This window comes from Aythya marila (genome assembly GCF_965140915.1).
Source record: "Aythya marila genome assembly, chromosome: 1".
In the NCBI taxonomy this organism is placed as follows: domain Eukaryota; kingdom Metazoa; phylum Chordata; class Aves; order Anseriformes; family Anatidae; genus Aythya; species Aythya marila.
In genome coordinates, this window is record NC_139042.1 from 88,493,326 (window position 1) to 88,513,577 (window position 20,252).

The window sequence follows — 20,252 nt, forward strand, 5'->3', positions numbered from 1 at the left end:
GGGATGCGCACACCGCCCTACAGCGGCTCTCGCGGTCCACCCTTTGGGTTTTGTGGCCACGGGGGCGTGCGAGGCGAGGCTGAGGGGGGAGCGGCGGCGCCGGGCGGCGGCCGCGGGCCCTGCGGCCCCCTCTGGCGGGCGGCGGCCGCGCTGCGCGGCGCCCGGTCCGTGTGTCGGTCTGTCTGTCCGTGTGTCGGTCCGTCTGTCGGGCCGGGGCTGCGGCAGCGGCGATGAAATTCCCCGGCTCCGTCCTGGTCTCCGTCGTCCTCTTCGTGGCCGAGACGGCGGCCGCGCTGTGCCTGAGCGGCGCGTACCGGGCGGCGGGGGACCGCATGTGGCAGTGGCTGACGCTGCTCTTCGCCCTGCTGCCCTGCGCGCTGGTGCAGCTCAGCCTGGTCTTCATCCACCGCGACGTGAGCCGCGACCGCCCGCTGGTGCTGCTGCTGCACCTCCTGCAGCTCGGGCCCCTCGTCAGGTCGGTGAGGGACCCCCCCGGCTCCTGCTCGGGGGGCGGAGGGGAGCCCCGGGGGGGGCGGAGGGCGGCGGTGCCTGCGAGCTGCCGGGGGGGGTGAGGCGCAGACCCTGCCCGGGGGCTGGGGGCAGGGGTGCTGTGGTCCTGCAGAGCCCATACGGTGCGTGTTTTGGTGCTTCTTTCCTTCCTTCTGGCTTTTTTTTTTTTTTTTTTTTTTTTTTTTCTCGGTGCTTTCTGCGCGTAGCTTCTGCCCGGGTGGATGTGAGATAAGCCGTGCGGCGGCTGTGTTTGTTCGCTGCCGCCTCATCCCCTGGCCGCACACCCCAAGGTTACTTCCACGAGAGAAGGGAAGGCTTGCTCGGTCTCCCCTTTAAAAGGACAGCAAAGAGTCCCAGCCTGTTGGAAATGCCGGTGACGCCCTAACCCGTCGCTTTTTTCGGGCACCGAGCTGCCCCAAATCAGCCTCGCAGAATTGTACAGCCTGAGTCCAACTGATGGAAAACATCCTTAGGGAAGAAAAAAAAATTAAAAAGGCAGGTGAAAAGTTAGAGAGTTGGTGAAAACCCACGACAAAACATTGGCTGGGGTCTTTTGTTTCCAGTTTATTTGGGAATTTATTTTCATTACAGTCAAATCTTTAAAAGGCAAGAGGAATAAATGTGGTATCTGTGGAGCGGAGGTTAGGAGAAGTGTCCCCAGCTTTCTGAAACTCCCAGACAGTGTGGAAATGGAAGGTTTGTTAAGCTCAAACTGACGAGGGTGAACAGCTTGGGTGTTTCAGAACGTCTTACACTTCACAAAAACAACAACATTGAATTCCTGTGTAACCCTGGCTCGTTTGTTTTTGTTAATACTTTAAAGAGATTACCCTGTTATGGCATAACAATTACTGTGTTACAGCATAACAGGTTCTTGAAGAGCTCTGGCTTTCTAAAAGTGAAGAACAAAATACTTGCACACTTTTTTTTTTTTTTTGGAAAACAGGAGTGGACCCAAAGAGAACTCTCAAAATAAAGAGGCTGTTCAGGATTTTTGCCCTTCTAAAACAGTTGCTTGGGGACAAACCCGAAATGACTGTCATGTCAAGCTGCAAGATGTGAAGAAGTAACAAAGGACATAAACAGCAACAACAAATTAGTAATTTTTCTTTCTAATTTTCTGGAAGAGACATAGACTTCTGCTTCAACCTTAACCAAGTGCGATTTCACTTTTCCTTTCCACCTCAACAGTAAGCTTATCTGCTTACAACACAAGCCACATGTCACATAGGAAATGTTGTCTGCTGTCAGTGAACTCCCAGGTACAGTCGTTGCTGTGAAACCAGTGGGCATCTGGGAGCCCTCTCTTGTCCATGAAGGCTGCAGTGAGTGTGTGTGCACCTCCTCCAATATCTGCTACCTCAGCATTTCCAGAGAGTTTGGAGGTGTTGTGGTGTGCCTGTGCCACAGTTCCCATGGCATCGTGTAGGCAGCATGAGGAGATGCATATCAGCCTCTCTCTAGACCCGGGATAACCAAAATTATAACTATTAATTAAAAGAGGGTGGTACACATGCCACCTGAAAAACTTGCTTCCAGCAAAAGGCTGCAGGGACTCTACAAATTAAGAGGAAGTTTCAGAGAAAATGACCTCTTTGGATTCAGAGAAATGTATCTACTCGTAGGATACATTACAGGAGGGTGGGAAGGTGAAGTGATTGGTCTGAGATGGACAGTGAGGGATTTTGTTTTACTCTGCCTTGCCTTCCTTTCTGCTGCCACTAAACACTGTTGTGTGGCCGGAGAGGAAACATGTCAATTCCCAGCAAGTGTAGATCAAAGCTGGGAATGCTGAAGTGTTTTCAGCACGTGAAATATGTCACCATTCCCCGATTTGCACAGTAGGCTTTCTGTCTTGTGTGGACTGGAATGTACACAAGTGGAGGGGGATAGCTAGAAGGCAAAACATGTTGCTGTATTATCGCTTCACTGTGGCTTTTACCACTGAGAGATGAAGAGAAACAATGTCCCTGAGGCCATTTGGTCCCATCCATTTAGGCAAACCTTGATGCTTTGAATGAGAGCGCCCTGATGCTGTTAGTCATCTGCTTCCTTGTTTTAAAAAGGGCTGCTGGTTTGTTTATCCCTGTCTCTGTCCTATGTTGTTGGTTGTTTTTTTCACTTAAATATTTTTTTTTATTCAAAACTACTTATAGTAGTTCCTAGTTCCACTAGTTCCTAGGGACTGAAGAAAAGGGGTAAAAATTGGATGATCTGTTCTGAATGATAGCCTTTTATCACTTCTATCCAAAATACACACCAGGACACACAACAGAGCCAGCTGATGTGCACAGTGAGCTCTGTTGGACCCCAAGAATTTGTATCCACAGCACAAAGCCTCATGCCATCTCCTGTTTTCAAACTTCCACACTTCCACAGCCCAGCATGTTTTTTGAGTCAAATTAGTTCAAACAGGACACAGGCAGTAGAGTTGTCACAGACTTTGTCCACTTGCAACATCAGAAGGAAATGCTAAATAGCCTGGAGCCTTAATGGCTTGGTATAATTCAATAGAGGCTGGTCTGCTTTGGCTGGCCTTAAGAAAGCCAGCATTAGCTTTTTAACCATCTCTCTTGGGTTTGTGGCACGATACAGGTTATTTAGTGTTTCTCTGGTCAGACTCGAATACTCAAACATCAGTACACTGGTTGACAGCACTTGTACATATGGGAGATGTCTACCTTTATGATCATGAAGAAATTTTTCCCCCCTTTTCTTTCCCCTAAAAATTAAGACTGAATTTTGGAGAACAGCATGGAAATATCTTGGTAGGGGAAGGAGTGTATTTAGCTTAGCAAGCCAAATGGTCTGGCCTATTTTGAATCCTGTGTGTTACAGGAGAAAAAAAAAAAACATATTCTCTTATGAAACCTTCTTACATGCTACTGCTTTCCCCAGACACCCACACTCCACCTGTTCTCGAGGCACTCACTGGCCTGCCGCTGGAAGCACTAAAATTAGGATGCTCCCCTCTTCCTGCGGAGGTCACGTGCTGTACCTGCAGAGTACTGTTTGCCTGCCCTTCTTAATTCCTTCTCCCCCTAAGAACAGTGTCTCTATAAAGTCAGAGCAGTTTGTGGAGTAAAATTCCTAATCCCCTCTGATGGCCTGACGCAGATCTCCAGGGCATAGGCTGACAGAAACAGCTTGCAGTAGTTGGCTGAACAAGTTGACTGCAGTTTTCTGGGCACTGGGGGGAGTCCTGCAGCATTTCAGGTTGGTGCCACTTCTCATGAATGCAGTAATGCATCTGGATACTTAGAAAATGTTTGGATATTTCTCTTCTTTTCTATCTTTTCTTTCTTTCTTTTTTTCTTTTTTTTTTTTTTTTTCTCAGATGAGATTATTTTACCATGCAAAATAAATTACAACACAAAAGAGGACTTAAAATGATAGCCAAGTTCAATGAGAGATTTAAGACATTTTTATTTTATTTGGAAAAGACTACAATGATGTTTTTGGCTTATTACTGGCTTCTCCTGGACCAAGGGTTGTCTCTTTGTTCTCTGTCCATTTGGACAACACCTGTAACACCAAGATAGTCTCAAGATTTCAGATACTTCAACAATTCCAATAAAACACTGGATGTGTTTTTGCTATTGTATTGCTCTGCACCTAAGGATTTGTTTGGAATGCAAATAACGCTTTGTGAAGGGTGCTACAGAAACCCCTGTTAACTTATTTACCCTTTTCTATTCTGCAAGCTATTAGTAGGTGAGGGGGGTGAAGTAAGGAACATAGATTTCCACCAGACTTGAACAGACAGGACTTGTGGTCATGAAGTTGGCTCTGTTTGCCAGATTAATTTCTCTTGTGAAAATAAAAAAAAAAATTGAAAGCAAATAAAATAGACCCATATATAGAATAGCAATGACTGTTTTCCCCAGATTTTATTGGGACAAGGACATACGGTATAGATTTTAAATGGGACCAGGCTTTGTTTCGTAAGGAGAAACAAAATGATGTGCATGTATGTACCATGCAGACAGCAGCAAAGGAGAGGTAGTGGGAAGTTTGAGTCAAACTGCCAGAGGAGCAGTTGTTATGGCTGATGTTGGATATCTGTGAGCTGTAGAAAACAATAGAAAACACTGGTAGGCTGAAATGATCAGTTATTAATATTTTGGGCACCTAATTCTACAGTTTGAAATATAATACGCATTATTTTCACCATTTTAGCTTAGTAAGCCTTGTTGTGGAGAAGCATTGTCTCCTGTGGGTGGTCTCTCTTTCCTAGCGACCTGCTTTATAGTTCAGAATAGCACAGGTCTAAAAAACTCTTTTTGTTGTAGGACTACCATTGGCAGATGTGACTTTAGGAGATTCAGCTAGCTAGCTTTACAACTGTTGGTGCATCTCCCTCTTTTCCAGATGGGATGAATATGCCTTAGACCCTCTTCAGGTTTGTTTTTGTTTTTGTTTTTGTTTTTGTTTTTTTCTTGAGCAGATGTGTTAGGTGTCCAAGATGCGATGAACAGAAAGTCAGTGCAGTTGGAAGGTAGAAAAATGAGTGAGAACAAGTCTTTGTCTGACACAGGTAAGTAGTTCTGCAGGAGTGATCAGTCTTTTTGCATGCTGCACTAAAGGAAAGGATTTTAAAAAATGGAGGCGTCAGAGAAATCCATTTGTACATTTGCAATGAACTTATCTGGGTAGGCTTCTCAAATGGATGTTTGCTCTTGGAGCACTTGTTGGATGTGGGAAGATCCATGTCTTCATTGCCTGCTCCTTCTCCATAGCACCATTATTTTGCCTGTATTTAAATCCCACGCATCCATGATTAAAAGAGGGAATGAGGTGCTTGCTCTTAACAGGCATAGGATTATTCCTCCTACAGACAGTGTGGAAGACGTATATGTTGCTGCTGAATCACTCTTTGCAAGCACCATCAGGACCCTTGAAAAAGTACAGCTCATCCCTCTGCCAAGATTCGGCAGCAGAGGAGAAAGCAGCACATCTCTTTCCCACCTCTTAACTTCCAGTGTGTAGAGTAGGTTTGATTTTTTTTCCTTTGAATTAATTTTAGTTCCTCCTTAGCCTGTACTACAGCTGGCATTGCTTTGCATCCTGTGTAACTCCCAAGCTGAAGGCCTTCTGCTTGACTCCGTATGAGGATCTGCTGAAGGGCCCTAAACGTCCCTGAACTGCAGGAAATGGTTTCTGCAGAACATGGGACGTCCCACTCCTGTTCCTCCAGAGCAGGGGTGAATGGTGATCAGTGGGGTCTTCTCCAGAATTCCCCATTCTGTAGAAGAGCTTGAAGCTGCTGCATGGGCTGTGGCACCAGGTGCAGTCTTGAATATATTTGTTGTGGGCCCCAGAAGGCATCATCTCCAGAGACACTCTTGTATGGGGTGGTTAGGACTTGAGAGAAGATGGGCATCACTACTGATGAAGGCTGAGTGCTTGCACATATCATTTGTATTGCTCTGTTGTACTGGTTAAAGTCTCCTCTGGCTGTAAGGTGTGCTGATCAGAACATTCATTTCACACTGTATTGGAAACGTTTCCCATCATAAAAGTGGAGCCAATATACCGTTACTTAATACCTACCTAATAAATACAAATCAAGTGCTTGCTCCAAAACCCATCTTTTTCTTGGTAGTAGGCCTTCTGACTGTAGCAAATACTGTGAATCTTATCACCTCTTTTATGGGATTACCTCAAATTTGTTGGATGGGTCCCTCAGCTATATCTGCTTTTAATCATGCACTGCAAGAGTTCAGAGGCTGATGCTGAGATCTCATTTTCCGTAATAGCTTCAGACTTGCCCTCAGCTCAGGATGAATAGGGGGTGGTGAATACTAAGCAAGACATAAATGTTCTGGGACCTCTCTTTTGGAATAAAATCAATTTGTTGTTTTCAAAATCTCTATTGGCTTCATAAGCTATTGTGCTTTATTAATTTTTCACACTTTATTTTTGGCAGTATGGATTCTTTCACATGGAACAAAGCTGGCAGGGACTGAAAAGTTTAACAAAGGGAAAATAGAAAGTCACCACTGTGAATGGAGCCTCCGGCGCACCAGGCCTTTCAGATATTTTTAGTGAGCATGGTAGCTGAAGCCTATTGAGTCAAGGATAGCACTACAGTATACTGAAACTGCTCTCCATCTAGACCAGATGAAACTTGCTAGTGGTCCAGTTAGGGGGGGGAAATTAACTTTTATCAGTGCTGCTTTTTAGATCAGTCTACGGACTTTCCTCTAAAAGGCCTTTAAAGGCTTTCCTCCAAAAGACTGAATTGTCAGTTCTTAGGGGGCAGTGAGGAGGAGTGGGGGAAGCTGAAAATGTAATGGAAGCTAATGGTTTCAGGCAAGCATAGGTCTATGCTTTGTAATTGTGAGATACTTTTAAATAGAAGACAAGCCTTATTTGCATATTGCAAAAGCACATTGGCCAAATTTGGCCTAGAAAAGACTCGGATTACTGCATTCCAGCAGCAGTTATCTATGGAAGCAACCGGGTAGAGATGAACCTCAGTAGGGCACTGTGGAGAGAAAGAAGACATCTGAGTCCTCATCAGAGGATGATGCCTACAAAAGAGGATGATGACATACGTGTCCAACCATGAGAAGAGCTGTGACTAGACATGGTGTCACAGGGTGCCCATGCAATTGGGGTTTCCACTCCCCTTGAAATCATCTCTCAGCTGGGAGAGAGCTTCAGTGGAAGCCATCTGTCATTAATTGTGCAGCTCACGCATCAGGTGGTTTTGGTTTTGAAGTGGCAGCGTTAGGCGTAAAAGACAAAATAGTTTTTGTCCACATTGGGTTTAGGTTTCGGAGGATTTTTTGTTTTCAGTAGCCAATACTGTTTGTCCTTTATGTTTCTACTATATATAGACTTCTCCACAGCAAGCTCTGTATCTTCAGGACCCTATGCAATGTGACAGAAATAGAGCATTTCTTTCCTCTCTCTTCCCCCTCATCTTGCAACTTCGCCTATACCTCAGCAGATAGTTGCTCATTATTACTTCTCAGACAATGCTGACTGTTCCTTTAAGTGTTTCAGTTCCTGCTTGACACCAAAGCCCACCCTTGACACTTTCATACCACAGAACTCTCTTAAAATAGTGTCTGTAAAAATTTTGCTAGTCCAAAATTGATTGTTGGAAGGAAGTTTTAGAAACTTTCCTTTCAGAAGTCTGCCTGAGGCTGTATTATCTTCTTCAGTACTCAGGGAGCCGTATTATCCTCATTGCTGTAGCACTTGCTGATGCCAACCCCTTCATCCTTTTTCCATTCCCGCTCTAGTGTGTAGGTTATTCTCTGTGCATGGGTAGAGGCGACTTGTAATAAAACATGTTAAAACAATATGTAATTTCTGAATAAAAATGTATGTACTGGCACAACTTTTTTTTCCTTGGAAGTTAATGTGTGGCAAGTTAGAGCTACATAAACAAGAAAGTTTGGATCAGCAATGTTTTAAAATGAAGAATAACTGCAGGAACTGGAAATACTGCACCTTCTAATTTAGAATAGTTTTGCAAGACTGTTTCATATTTCTTAAGTGTTTCAGTAAAGCTAAGCAAATGTAAGGAGTAAAGGTGCTGTTTCTGTATCTTTTTAAAACAAGCTAATATCATGAGTTGTGAGGTGCTAAACTGCTTGTTCTCATTGTTGCTGCTATTGCTTATTACTTGTATTTTTGGACCAAAGGTTTGCAAGGGTTTGGACAAGGATTTGAGCAAGCAAGGGTTTGAGTCCAGCTGTGTTTGAGGTGCATGCACCCACTTGTACTCTGAGCTTCTCTCCAATGTCTTGAGAAGTTTTGCTTAAGACAAAGGTAGGAGAAGTGGATTTATTGTTGTGTCCAATTGGTTAACAGGTGTATGGATAACACCAGAAGGCGAAAAAATCTAAAGAAACACTTTCAGCTTGGGTCCCGGGCTGGGAAACTTGTGGTGGATGAGTAGTTTAAGAACTTTAACAGGACAGCAGAGAATATGGGCAGCTTGTAGAAAAAGCTAAACCTCCTACTATGTCCAAGTATTCCTACAAGCAGCCCCAATGGTGCTCCCAGATTCTTGCCCTAACATCACATACAGGTCATGTTTTGCATGGCAAAATCTGTCCTATTGCAAATGTACCAAGAGGAGAATATGTGCAAGGTTTGCTCTGTAAACAAAAGACTTAGTGACTTTGTACAAAATGGCTTAAAATGCTAAGCAAGGGGAATCCCTATGCTGTGGTTTCATTTGTTCCTGTTATTCTATTTACTGATTTGCTTGTAGGTGTGTGGAAGTCTTTTACATTTACTTCCATGCCGGCAGAGTCGAAGAGCCATATGTCAGCATCACGAAGAAGAGGCAGATGCCCAAGGATGGGTACTCGGAAGAAGTTGAGAAGGAAGTGGGCCAGGCCGAAGGCAAGCTGTGTACGCACAGGTCTGCATTCAGCAGGGCCTCTGTGATCCAGGCATTCCTCGGCTCAGCTCCCCAGCTCACGCTCCAGCTCTACATCTGTGTCCTGCAGCAGGAGATAACGGCTGCCAGAAGTAGGTAGAGCTGTTGATATTGCCTCCGTAATTTGGTGGGAGGGAGAGGAGGAGGGTCAGCGGTCAGGAGTAGCAGCCTCTGACAAGAGCTGTACACATTGCAAATGGTTTCATCTGTTAGCTTTTGACAGTGGTGTTGCTGACAAAGTTTATGTCATCATGTTTTAGACTAACGTTTCCTTTAACGTACTTCTGTTGCTGTAGAAGCATTAATTTGATAAGTGGCCCTTATGGTATGAGAGGGAGGCAGCTGGAGGGACTGAGCTGTTTTCATGAAGAGAAAAAAAACCACACAACTCTCTTCCCTTTTGGCTTCTGAGCAAAATTCCTAGAAAATTCCTTGGGGTACAATGCAGAGCATATTTTGTCACAATACATTATGAAAGGTGTACTTTCAGGAATGCAGTGTGACTGAGGCCACAAACTGTTTTTACTTGTGCCAGCATCTGAATTTGGAATCAAAAGGCATAACTTAGTATGCAAATGTTACCATCTCATCTCTGGACCCAAGCTGTTAAGTCTTCACCACGCAATGCTGCACCACATGGACTTACCAGGACACATCTCTCTTACCATGGGACTCTTCACATCTTGCTCCATGATATGATCCAGCTCTGTGGAAATACAATCTTGATTTGGTGGCTGGTTGCTAATAGGAGAACCTGCACCATGTGGTGGTAGGACAACTGGTTTTTTGATGTTAGAAAGGCCTTTTACACCTGTGAGAACTTGCAGGATTTCCCCTGAAATACAAAATGGCTCTTGTAGCTACGACACCTTGAGAGGCCACAGGTCTTCTGAAGGCCTTGTTTGTTTTGAAGAAGCCTTTATAGTAATGTCAGGGTTTTCCTCACAACTCAGGGGATGGAAAAAAAAAGCATGCTGAAGGGTTAGTCAGCATAAAGAAATATTACAACAGGTGAAGGTCTTCATACAAAAGTACTTGTTTAACGTTATAGCAGTTGATACTTGAAAGACATTGCTCCTGAGTTTCTGAGTACTTCACAGATAAAGTAGGTTCTTCAAATAACCACGAAATCTGTGATTTGGGATAAGGACGAAGCAGTTGAATTCTTTGCTGAGCAGTGTAATTAGCACAGTTTCCAAGCACTTTGCTGGAGATGGCATTTGTTTAAGAAAGGTCACCTTTTTATTGTATTTCTTCTATTACTAGTGTTGACCTTATTGGTCGTGATTGCCAAGGAGAAGCCCTGAGTCCAGATCATTAGAAAAATGCATATTTAATAATGATTTGTAACTCCTTATTACTTGTGACTTTTATTTGTCACTGCCAAGGTAAATTCTTTCTCACAGACTGATGAGTGGATGAAGTGAAGGTGAAGTTAAACAACCAGAGCTAAGGTGGCTCACCAGGGAGTTCAGTGAATATGTATGAATAGAAAGAGAGGGCAATACACCACCAGCAAATGCAGTATTTACCTCGTGTCTCCCAGGAGCTACCTGTATAGCAGGTCCTGTGTTATTGTAAAATACAAAAATCAAAAAGAAAAAAATATATATATATTTTCTCAATCCATGATCTAGAACAATGGCAGTGTCCATAAGAACTCATTCACCAGAAAAATGAGTTCTGATGAAGTCTTGGGAGGAACTTGAGAGTTCTGATGGACAAAAAGCTCAAAATGAGCCAGTAGTGCATTCTTGCAGCCCAGAAGGCCAACTGCGTCCTGGGCTGCATCAACAGACGAGTGGCCAGCAGGATGAGGAAGTTGATTGTGCCCCTCTGCTCTGTCCTTGTGAGGCTCCACTTGGGGTGCTGCATCCAGGTCTGGGGCCTCCAGCACCAGAAGAATGTGGGGCTGTTAGAGCGGGTCCAGAGGAGGGCCATGAAGGTGATCAGAGGGCTGGAGCACCTCTCCTGTGAAGAAAGGCTGAGAGAGTCAGGAACATTCAGCCTGAAAAAGAAAAGGACCTCACTGCATCCTTTCAATACGTAAAAGGGGCTTATAAAAAAGATAGCAATTTTTTATTTGGTAGATAATCATAGGACAAGGGGTAATGGTTTTAAACTAAAAGAGGAGATATTTAGATTGGAGATTAGGAGTAAATTCTTCACTAAGAGAGTGGTGAGGAACTGGAACAGGTTGCCCAGAGAAGCTGTGGATGCCCCATCCCTGGAGGTGTTCAAGACCATGGGACCCTGGGCAACTTGATCTAGTGCGTGGCATCCCTGTCCATGGCAGGGGGGCTGGAATTAGATGATCTTTAAGGTTCCTTCCAACCCAAACCATTTTATGATTCAATGAAAAATTAAGTCATAACCACATCTGTTTGTATCTTAAGTCATAACCACTTCTGTTTGTATCTTACCTTCTGAAGTTTTGAGACTTTCTATGCTCTTCAGCCAGCTTATTTCAGCAGTAATATCTTTCGTCCAGCAGTGTTATTCAGCCTACACAGCAAGCAGGAATGATACATACCACAGTATCAGCTTGTTGTTTGTAATGTGTACATGGGGATTCTTATGTACAGAGACATGACTTCAGCCTTTTGGATCTCGTGGCATTATCAAAGTAATCAGCAGCCAGTCCAGCTCTTCTTCCACACTTCAGATGTCTTCAACTTCCCTGTTTTTTTGACATACTCCTTTACATCTGTCCATGTTATAACTGTTATGCTTTTCTTCTTGTCTTCTGATTTCGATATTTTTTGTCTTCTCATCAGTCTATATTTTTCTGGATCCCTGCATTACCTTGTCTGTTATTCTGTGTAGATTCTGCTTGATCAGTGGTAATAAGGACACTAACATCCATGAATCTAAAACTGTTTACCATCATGCCACCTCCCACTCCTGACAACTCAGGAGACTTGGCAGTGCTAGGTTGGACTTGATGATCTTGGAGGTTTTTTCCAACTTAAGAGATTCTATGATTCTGTAATATGGTTTGTCCCTTTTAGATCTGTTTGAAACTCATTACTACTTCCAGTATTGAAAGTTCTGAAAGCTCCTTCCAGTTCTGAAAGGAATGTGCAACCTTGACTAATCCTTTGTTAACCAGAGCTGTGCCATGTTGTGTCTTTCTTGTGTAGTTCATGGCAATAATGAATTTCCCTGTATGTTTTATTCTGGATGATCAGATTCTTGCCAGTGTCTGTCATTATCTAAAATTATCATTTCACTGTCTGCCAAGAGCATAAGATGTGGAGGAGTAAAAAGTTGCAAAAGCAGAATAGAGCCCTCCACAGGCTGCAGCACTGGCCCGGGGTCTGCTCCTGTGGGGGTTCTCCATGGGCCGCAGCCTCCTCCAGGTCACATCCACCTGCTCCACGGGTGTCCTCCACGGGCTGCAGCGTGGAGATCTGCTCCATGTGGGACCCATGGGCTGCAGGGGGACAGCCTGCTCCACCAGGGGCCTCTCCCTGCACAGGCCGCAGGGGAACTGCTGCTGCCTGCCTGGAGCACCTCCTGTCCTCCTGCTGCATTCACCTGGGGGGCTGCAGGGCTGGGTCTCACTCCTGTCTCACAGCTGCTGTGGTGCAGCAGGTTTTTTTGCTTGTTTGTTTGTTTGTTTGTTTTTCCTTTCTTAAATCTGTTCTCACAGAGGCACAGACAACATCATCTGTTGGCCTGGCTCTGGCCAGTGGTGAGTCCCTTTGGAGGCAGCTGGAGCTGGCCCTTTTCTGACATGGGGCAGCTGTTGGGCTCTTCTCACAGAGGCCACCCCTGCAGCTGCCTGATACCAAAACCTTGCCATGTAAATCCAATACAATCTCTCTTTTGCATTTTGGCTTCAGTTTGTACTAAATGCTACCACATCTGTCACTATCATGCATTGTGTTAGAGCCAACTGAAATATTGCATTTAAGGAATGGCTGACATCAGGCTAGTGACTGCTTACACAGTGCTGGACAGCCAACAGGACTGCTTTGCTTAGGTAATACCACCTGGTGAAGCTCAAAGCCAGGAGGTGCTGAAAAGACCTGAGTTATTTTAAATGACAAAAATAGCTGGCTGGAGGTGGAAGGATTGCATGACTTGGCCTACTATCCTTGAAAAAAGGCCAGTTCTCAGCATGCAGTATCAAATGTGAAAGATCTGTTTCCTTTGTAAGTTTAAAGGTGTTTGTTTTTTTTTGTTTTTTTTTTTTTTTTTTTCCTAATTTCTATTAGCAGCAGTAAAGTCGTTTACAGACATGAAATAATCCCAAAAAGGGGATTTCCTGCCATTTAAATATAAAATCATTCTGCTGAAAAAGATGCATTTTTTCCATTAAAAGCTGTAGCAGTGACAAAACCAAAAAGTAAAACAGTGCCTACCTGAATGATTCTGGGACTGTGCAACTCTGATCTGTGAGAAAAGTATAGTTTTCTATGAGTAGGAAGGAAGAACAGAAATGCCACCACCTTCATAAGAACTGCTAAAGGATTTTAAACTCTCCAAAGGAAGATACTTTCCTTTATCGTGAGCAGGCAACGAGGTGACAGTTCATAAGGGAAAGCAACAATAACATCAGCTTTCCACATTTCTGCATATGGTTGATTAAAACCATCTTTATCACAGACTTAGAAGTGATGTTTGAACTGGTAGTCTGGTGGCAGTACTGAGCTTTTGGAAAAGCGGCTGAACTGGATTACAGTACTAAACCAGAGTCAGCATGAATGTAGTTTCTATCAGTGGAGCAGTGCTACTTTTGAAGGTTTGAGTTATTAAGGCAAGGTTGAGATTCACTGACAATCCCTAAAATGGAATCAGAAGCAGAAGACAAGCTTGAGTTCCAGGATAGAAGCACTCTTTCTCCAGTGGATTTGTTTGTGTATGTGGTTTACTTGCTCTGTGTGCTTTTATTTTTTAAATTCTGAGAGCATCATTTTGCTTAATTAGCTCATTGAAGTTATCTGTTCTCTCACAGTTCTAGACTCAACACAAAAGTACAGGAAAAGGTTTTGAAAGGAACCACAGGAGTGACTTTGGAAAGAACCACATTGGTATTATTGACTCTATTCACTTGCTCTTCCTTATTTAGACAATGCTTTCTAATGTTTAAAAAAACTCAGATCAAGTGTAGGGATGTAGGAAAGATATTTAAAAATGCACAATAAAAATTTAAATGTGGAACAAGAAAATAACTATTTTCAAAGGATATATGCAACATGAAACTGGCACATACAAAATTAATGTGCCATTAAAATGGCATTTTTTTTTTCCAATTTACTGAGTATTCAAAATTCAGTATTGCAGTTTACTGAGCTATTCCAAATTTAGATATAAAGAATTATTTCTTTTCCAAAGTAATTCAGAAGTAGTTGAGGGAGAGAGTTTAGCTAAAAGGATAGAGAATAACTTGTGAGAAACTTATTAGAGATCCTAAAATACACTTGTTTCTTTCAAAGTCATGCTCCGAAATTAGCAACTTTCATTAGAAAAACATGATAGTCGTGGTTAAATAGCTATAGCAAAGTAGGCAATCCAGTTCATGTATTGGATAATGACATGAACTAATTGAAGGCTGCAACAATAACTAGCAGCTAAGCATTACAAAAGTAATTGACATAATCAAGAATTGCCATCTCTGTTTATCTGGTTCTATCTGGTGTAATATAATGCTCTGTAGCATGACCAGTTAGCTTGGTTAGTTTCATTCACACAATTTAAAATAAATAAATAAATAGATAAACAAACAAACATTTTTTTACTGTACTTAACTGACTTAAATTGGAAATGATCCTTGCATGGAAACAATGCAGATTGAAAGTCAAAGTATTGCATGGGGTTGCCTGAAATTAGTTCCCTGTATCAGCTGTTCAGCATGTTGGTAAAAATTGTGTAGAAGCTATGCACAAAAGAGTGCACTCTTGAACACTGGGATGCTTTTGTGTTTATTCTGTGACGTCCAGGGCTCTTATGCATCCATACCTTCTTAGGTCATAACTTTCTCCTACTTTGTTCCCAATCTCAGTGCACTTGTTAATTCAGTACTGTATTTTGCACATCTCCTACCTGGCAGTTAATGGAGTGCTGTAGCCCAGAGGTTGTGCATTGCTGCATCTTGGTTGTTATGGGGCAGTTCAGAATTCTGTCCTCTGCTTCTCTTCATTCTTGTTGGCAAGAATCAGCTGTTAAATGTGCCTGAGGACTCTCAAAACAGCAGGGTGAGCCTTCATGTGACAAGTTAGAAGTCCTTCCTGCAGAGCCAGAAAGCTTGGCCCTTCTGCTTCTGGAGTAGAAGCCAGGTAAAAGCCAGTCCCTGCCTCTACTTCCTACAGAACATTAATAGAGGGAAACCTTCACGTGAGGGATACTGGGTAGATGGGAGATACTGAGAGTTGATCTAAATGTTAAGACATTTTTAAAATAAATATTTTTAAATGCATGATATAGATAGCTGCATAAGGAAAATACATGTATAGGAAATCACAATATAGATACGTGAGCAAGTATTTGTCTACAAAGGCCAAAAAAAAAAAAAAAAAAAAGGTACAGATGCTTTTGGGTTTAAACTGCTTTGACTTTCAGTTTTGAGCTCTATGCCATAACCCTTCTGTGAGCTTAGACAATTTGCTTCAACATAAAACATCAAAAGCACTGTGGTGTCTGTGTGCCCAACTAACTCCAAAGTTTTCGGTTCTGTGGCTCAGTCATTCATCTGTACAGAGGGTGAGTAGGACCCCAGGGCCTTAGGGAGGACTGTGAGAGTACTGCTTGAGAGCAACTTGCATACTCTTACAACTGAGCTGTGTAATCACCAAGGACAATACATGCACAAACAGTCCTGGGCAGGTGGTGGGGAGACACCTGTGATTTTTTTTCACTGCCTTTTCTCTTTCTGTCTACTTGGAAATGTAACAAATGGGAACAAAAACAGACACAGGGTTAGAGTAAGAACCCAGAAGTGGATACAAAGAATGGATTTTTTGGTTTTATACTCTGCTGGGAATCCCTAGAAGTGCTGTGAAAACAACTAGTTGCAGCTTTGTATTACTCTGATGCAATGTCTTCTGTGAAGATGACGGTTCTGATTTGTCTTTTCTCTTTGTAGGTGTTTTTATGGTCCTTTCTCTCCTGTCAATTGTATATGGCGCCTTACGCTGCAACATCCTGGCTATTAAGATTAAGTATGATGATTATGATATCAGTGTGAAACCAGCTGCCTACCTCTGCATATTCATGTGGAGAAGCTTTGAAATTGCTACACGGGTTACAGTGCTGGTCCTTTTCAGCTCAGTCCTTCAGATCTGGACTCTCCCCGTTGTGCTAGTGAATTTCTTTGTTTTTTTCTTTTACCCGTGGATTCTCTTCTGGCAAAGCAAGTCCCCATTTCCTGAGAACATAGAGAAGGCATTGAGCAGGGTCGGCACCACCATTGTCTTGTGCCTTCTCACCTTCTTGTACGCAGGCATTAACATGTTCTGCTGGTCGGCAGTGCAGGTGAAGCTCAATGATCCTGACTTAATTAACAAGTCCCAAAACTGGTATCGTCTGACTGTGTATTATATGCTGCGATTCATTGAGAATGCATTCCTACTGCTGATGTGGTACATCTATAAAACTGATATCTACTTGTACGTCTGTGCCCCGTTGTTGGTCTTGCAGCTCCTGATAGGTTACTGCATGGCTATCCTCTTCATGTTGGTGTTCTACCAGTTCTGTCACCCGTGCAAAAAACTCTTTTCATCCAGCATTACCGAAGGTTTGCTCTCCTGTTTCAAGTTCCTCTGCTTTGTCTGCAAGCCTCCCAAGTCCACCAGAGTAACAGACAAGGCAGAGTTGAAATCATCTGAAAATGCTGATGGATCACAGAGCAGTAACAAGACAACAGATTCTCAAAATGGGAATCGTCATCAAAGTGTTTCTTCCAATGCCTAGTGTAACTGGAAACAAGTATGTGCCTTGGGAAGGTTGCAGGTCACCTGCTGGGAATGTTGGGCATCTTGGATATTGTGTCTTGTGGGTGGGTTTTCTTTCTTGCAGGTGAACACCGCATGCAGACTGACAAGCCTACCTTTATGGAAAACATTGTTTATGGGTATGTGTACCTGTGCGTGATTATGTAGAATGTAGAAAGCAGTCACTGTTTGCAGACTTCTGTTTCAGATTCTTTTTGACATGGTTTTATTATCATGTGCTCAATTTGAAATCGTTATAGAAGACATCCTTCAAAAACTAGCCTGATTCTCATCTTACTCAGGAAATCCGAGAATGGAAGGAAATGCATTTTATTTCAGATAGGATGTCATTAAGGCATGCCGCCCTAGCATGGAAACAGAGTATAGTCTTTGACTATATATTGACTGTAGCTGTGGTCTGCTTTCCTCAGATGGCAGACTTTTTTTACACTCTAATCAATGTCATAAAATAATTCTTCTCTCTGTGGCATAAGAATTTGACTTCTACATTGCACAGGAGCCTAGGTTGCCAAGAAACAGCTAATTAGACAGCACTAATACTGAAATGTGACTGTTACTGAGAATGGACAGAGGGGTTATTGGCTTACGCACTGTTTTACTCTTCATATTTGCTACTTGTTAGTAAGGGAATTAAATTTAACACATTAATTGTAATGTTCTGGAATAGCTCACTGTTCTGATATAATCATTTAAATAATACTTTATTATTTGTGTTAGGGTGGGGTTCGCTTTACATGACTTGAAATATCTAGAAGCTGGGTGGATTGTATGAACTAGTCAGGTACGTGCTCTACAGGGAGCATCTCCAGTGAGTGATTCAGCGCATCATAAATGTTGTCTTGGGTGACACGGATCATTTCTGGAGACCTATTTCTCAGTGTTAACCAGATGTCTTGACCACTAGTCTTGACCATGTCTCCATTTTAGATGGCTAGAATTAGTAGGGACAAGTGCTACTGTGTTTGTCAGCAGTTTGATAGTACACCAAACAGGCAACTCAGTAACTTGTTAAATGGAGACAGAAAAGACTGAGTCCTTTTTGAGGCTGTGATGTATTATGCCTAGGTTGATATCAGTACTGCAAAAACCTCAGGCTTCTTATACCTCAGAATTACCACAGGCTTGAAATCTGAAAGAAAATTGAAGTTGTTGACTTTTTCTTCAATGCACTATATCACCACCACAAATAAAGTGTTTCTGTATTTTGCAAATCACTGGGAAAACTTTAGCAGGTGGACAGGTAAGAAGTACAATTTAGTAAAATACACGAAAACAACTGCATTTTAAAAAAATAAGTGAAAGCTTTTTGCACTTTGATGGCTTAGCACCTTGGGTTTCTTCTGTGCATGACGTATTGTGGCTGCTAGTGGAAAAAAAAAAAAACAATTCATGATTCAAAGTACCTTCTGGTGTCCTCAGCTTAACTTCCATCCTACTTTATGGAAGATGAGAAGTTCTTCAGTAGGGATGATATTAACACTGTTTTATTAGAAATGTCTCAAGTTGGGGTCTGAGGTCATTTGTAATGAGATATCACATGCAGCAGTGCACAGAGCTAAGCTGTTTTTATTTTTTATTTTTTTCCTTTACTGCACTGTGAATGAATGTCTTCCTACTTCAGTTTTATAATGGAGTTATGTTTTTCATTTTGCTCGATGTGTGTATGTGTGTGGTATGTGTATGTAGATCTCATTAAATTATTGGTGGGTGGTAATAGGAGTTTTTGACATGAGCTTACTATGGGAATGTACTTGATATATTTGGGGAAGACACCCAAAACCAACATCTCTAACTTCTCTCTCTGAGTAGCATTAGAATAGTGAAGTGATTCCTTGAAGACAATACAGTATTTCTCTGTACTTCTGTACGTAAAGGTACAGTATATATTTCCTTGCACTTTTCTAGATATAGAAGAGTATTTCTGTTTTGTTTTGTTTTGTTTTTTAATGGTGAGTTAAAGGAGCAAGTGAGAATGTGACCCCTTGATTCCAAACCTTCATAGTTCAGCACATGGGGACAATTTTTCAGGTATTCTTAGAACTGAATATCTAACTTCATAGTCGGACAGTCATTGATGATCAGGGAATTAAAGTCATTGCCTAACTACATATGCACCCAGGTGAGAAATTTTAGTCTTTGAGAACAAAGTGACTTCATGTGTAGAAGTACTTCACAGCTAAGAATAGAGCTCTCAAGTCTTTAAATCAGACTTTGGACACTGGAAGTGATGGTCTGATTGTGATTTTGCCACTTGAAAACAGTGAAAACTTCACAAACCTCAGCTATTTAAATGCTTATGCTACAGGGAAGTCAACAGGAGGGAGCTGTAAACGACAGTCAGGAGTCCAGTATATATATGCAGTGAGTATCATTCAACTTTACATGCTAATGATGAAGACTAATGTATATGCATATTTTTAGAGAATGTACCGTATTACTTCCTATTTTTATACTAGTCTTCTCACGTGCATGCATAGGAGCCTGAATATTTAAATCACTGTTTTGAAAATAAGATTGTATGGCTTATATCACTGTCATATGGTTTTGCCTTAGGTACAGACTAGCCATATACTAGCCAAATACAGCTTAAACACAGCATAAACATGAGTGCCATTGCTCTTGCTGTCCTTCTTTTTGCTGTGCCTCATTAACTGTGAGTGCCATTGCTTTTTCTGTGCCTCGTGTCACCGCAGCATCACATGCAGATTGACTGACTAGCCACATCACTGCTCTGTGTATGTTTTGATCCTGCGGTGCTGTCATTGTTGGTAGAAAGAGGGAATGAGAGGGAGTCAGAGACAGACATGTTCTGTTGCATCAAGACCAGTGTTTTAGAGGACAAGTTTATGTTTCTGAAGTGTGCTATAATGCCAGGAGATGCAGATTTTCCCAGGATAGTGACAGTCTAGATAGTATTATCATCAATACACCTAGTGGCTGCACAGAGAGAAGGGTAGTATTATCCAGGAAGGGTGTATGTATATGAAAGAGTGATGTCTTGCTGCGAGTTTACTGTGGTTTTTCAATGTTAGAGGTGTATATGTTCAGGGTATAGGGCTAATGTTAAAAACTTAACTCACTTGAGTAGTCCTGAGTTACACAAAGGATTGCTCAATAAGGATTGTTCATGTATATGAGTATGCAAGATCTGGTACGTCTTTTATACTTGTAAAACAACATGAATTAAAATGTTGAAACACTAACTTGCATTGTTTTGGTGTCGGTTCTTAGTATACTGCACTCAGAAATCCAAGTTAAAGGTTATATAGCACACTGTCATCTGGTACCACACAGCAGAAGAAATGTTTTCAAGTAAATTGGACAGAAGAATAATCTGTGATTGATCTGAGAGTTCTTCACCTAAATCCAGTGGTGCT

The 20,252-nt window shown here is 42.3% G+C and overlaps 1 protein-coding gene across 1 annotated transcript; it reads left to right on the plus strand.

Moving 5' to 3' along the window:
* Window positions 1–198: 198 nt before the first annotated feature.
* Window positions 199–20,007, plus strand: XK (X-linked Kx blood group antigen, Kell and VPS13A binding protein). The gene is made up of 3 exons (XM_082784468.1): window positions 199–475; window positions 8,747–9,009; window positions 16,008–20,007. The coding sequence occupies exons 1-3, from the start codon at window positions 231–233 to the stop codon at window positions 16,832–16,834; spliced, it is 1,335 nt and encodes a 444-aa protein (XP_082640594.1). The 5' UTR covers window positions 199–230; the 3' UTR covers window positions 16,835–20,007.
* Window positions 20,008–20,252: the final 245 nt, after the last annotated feature.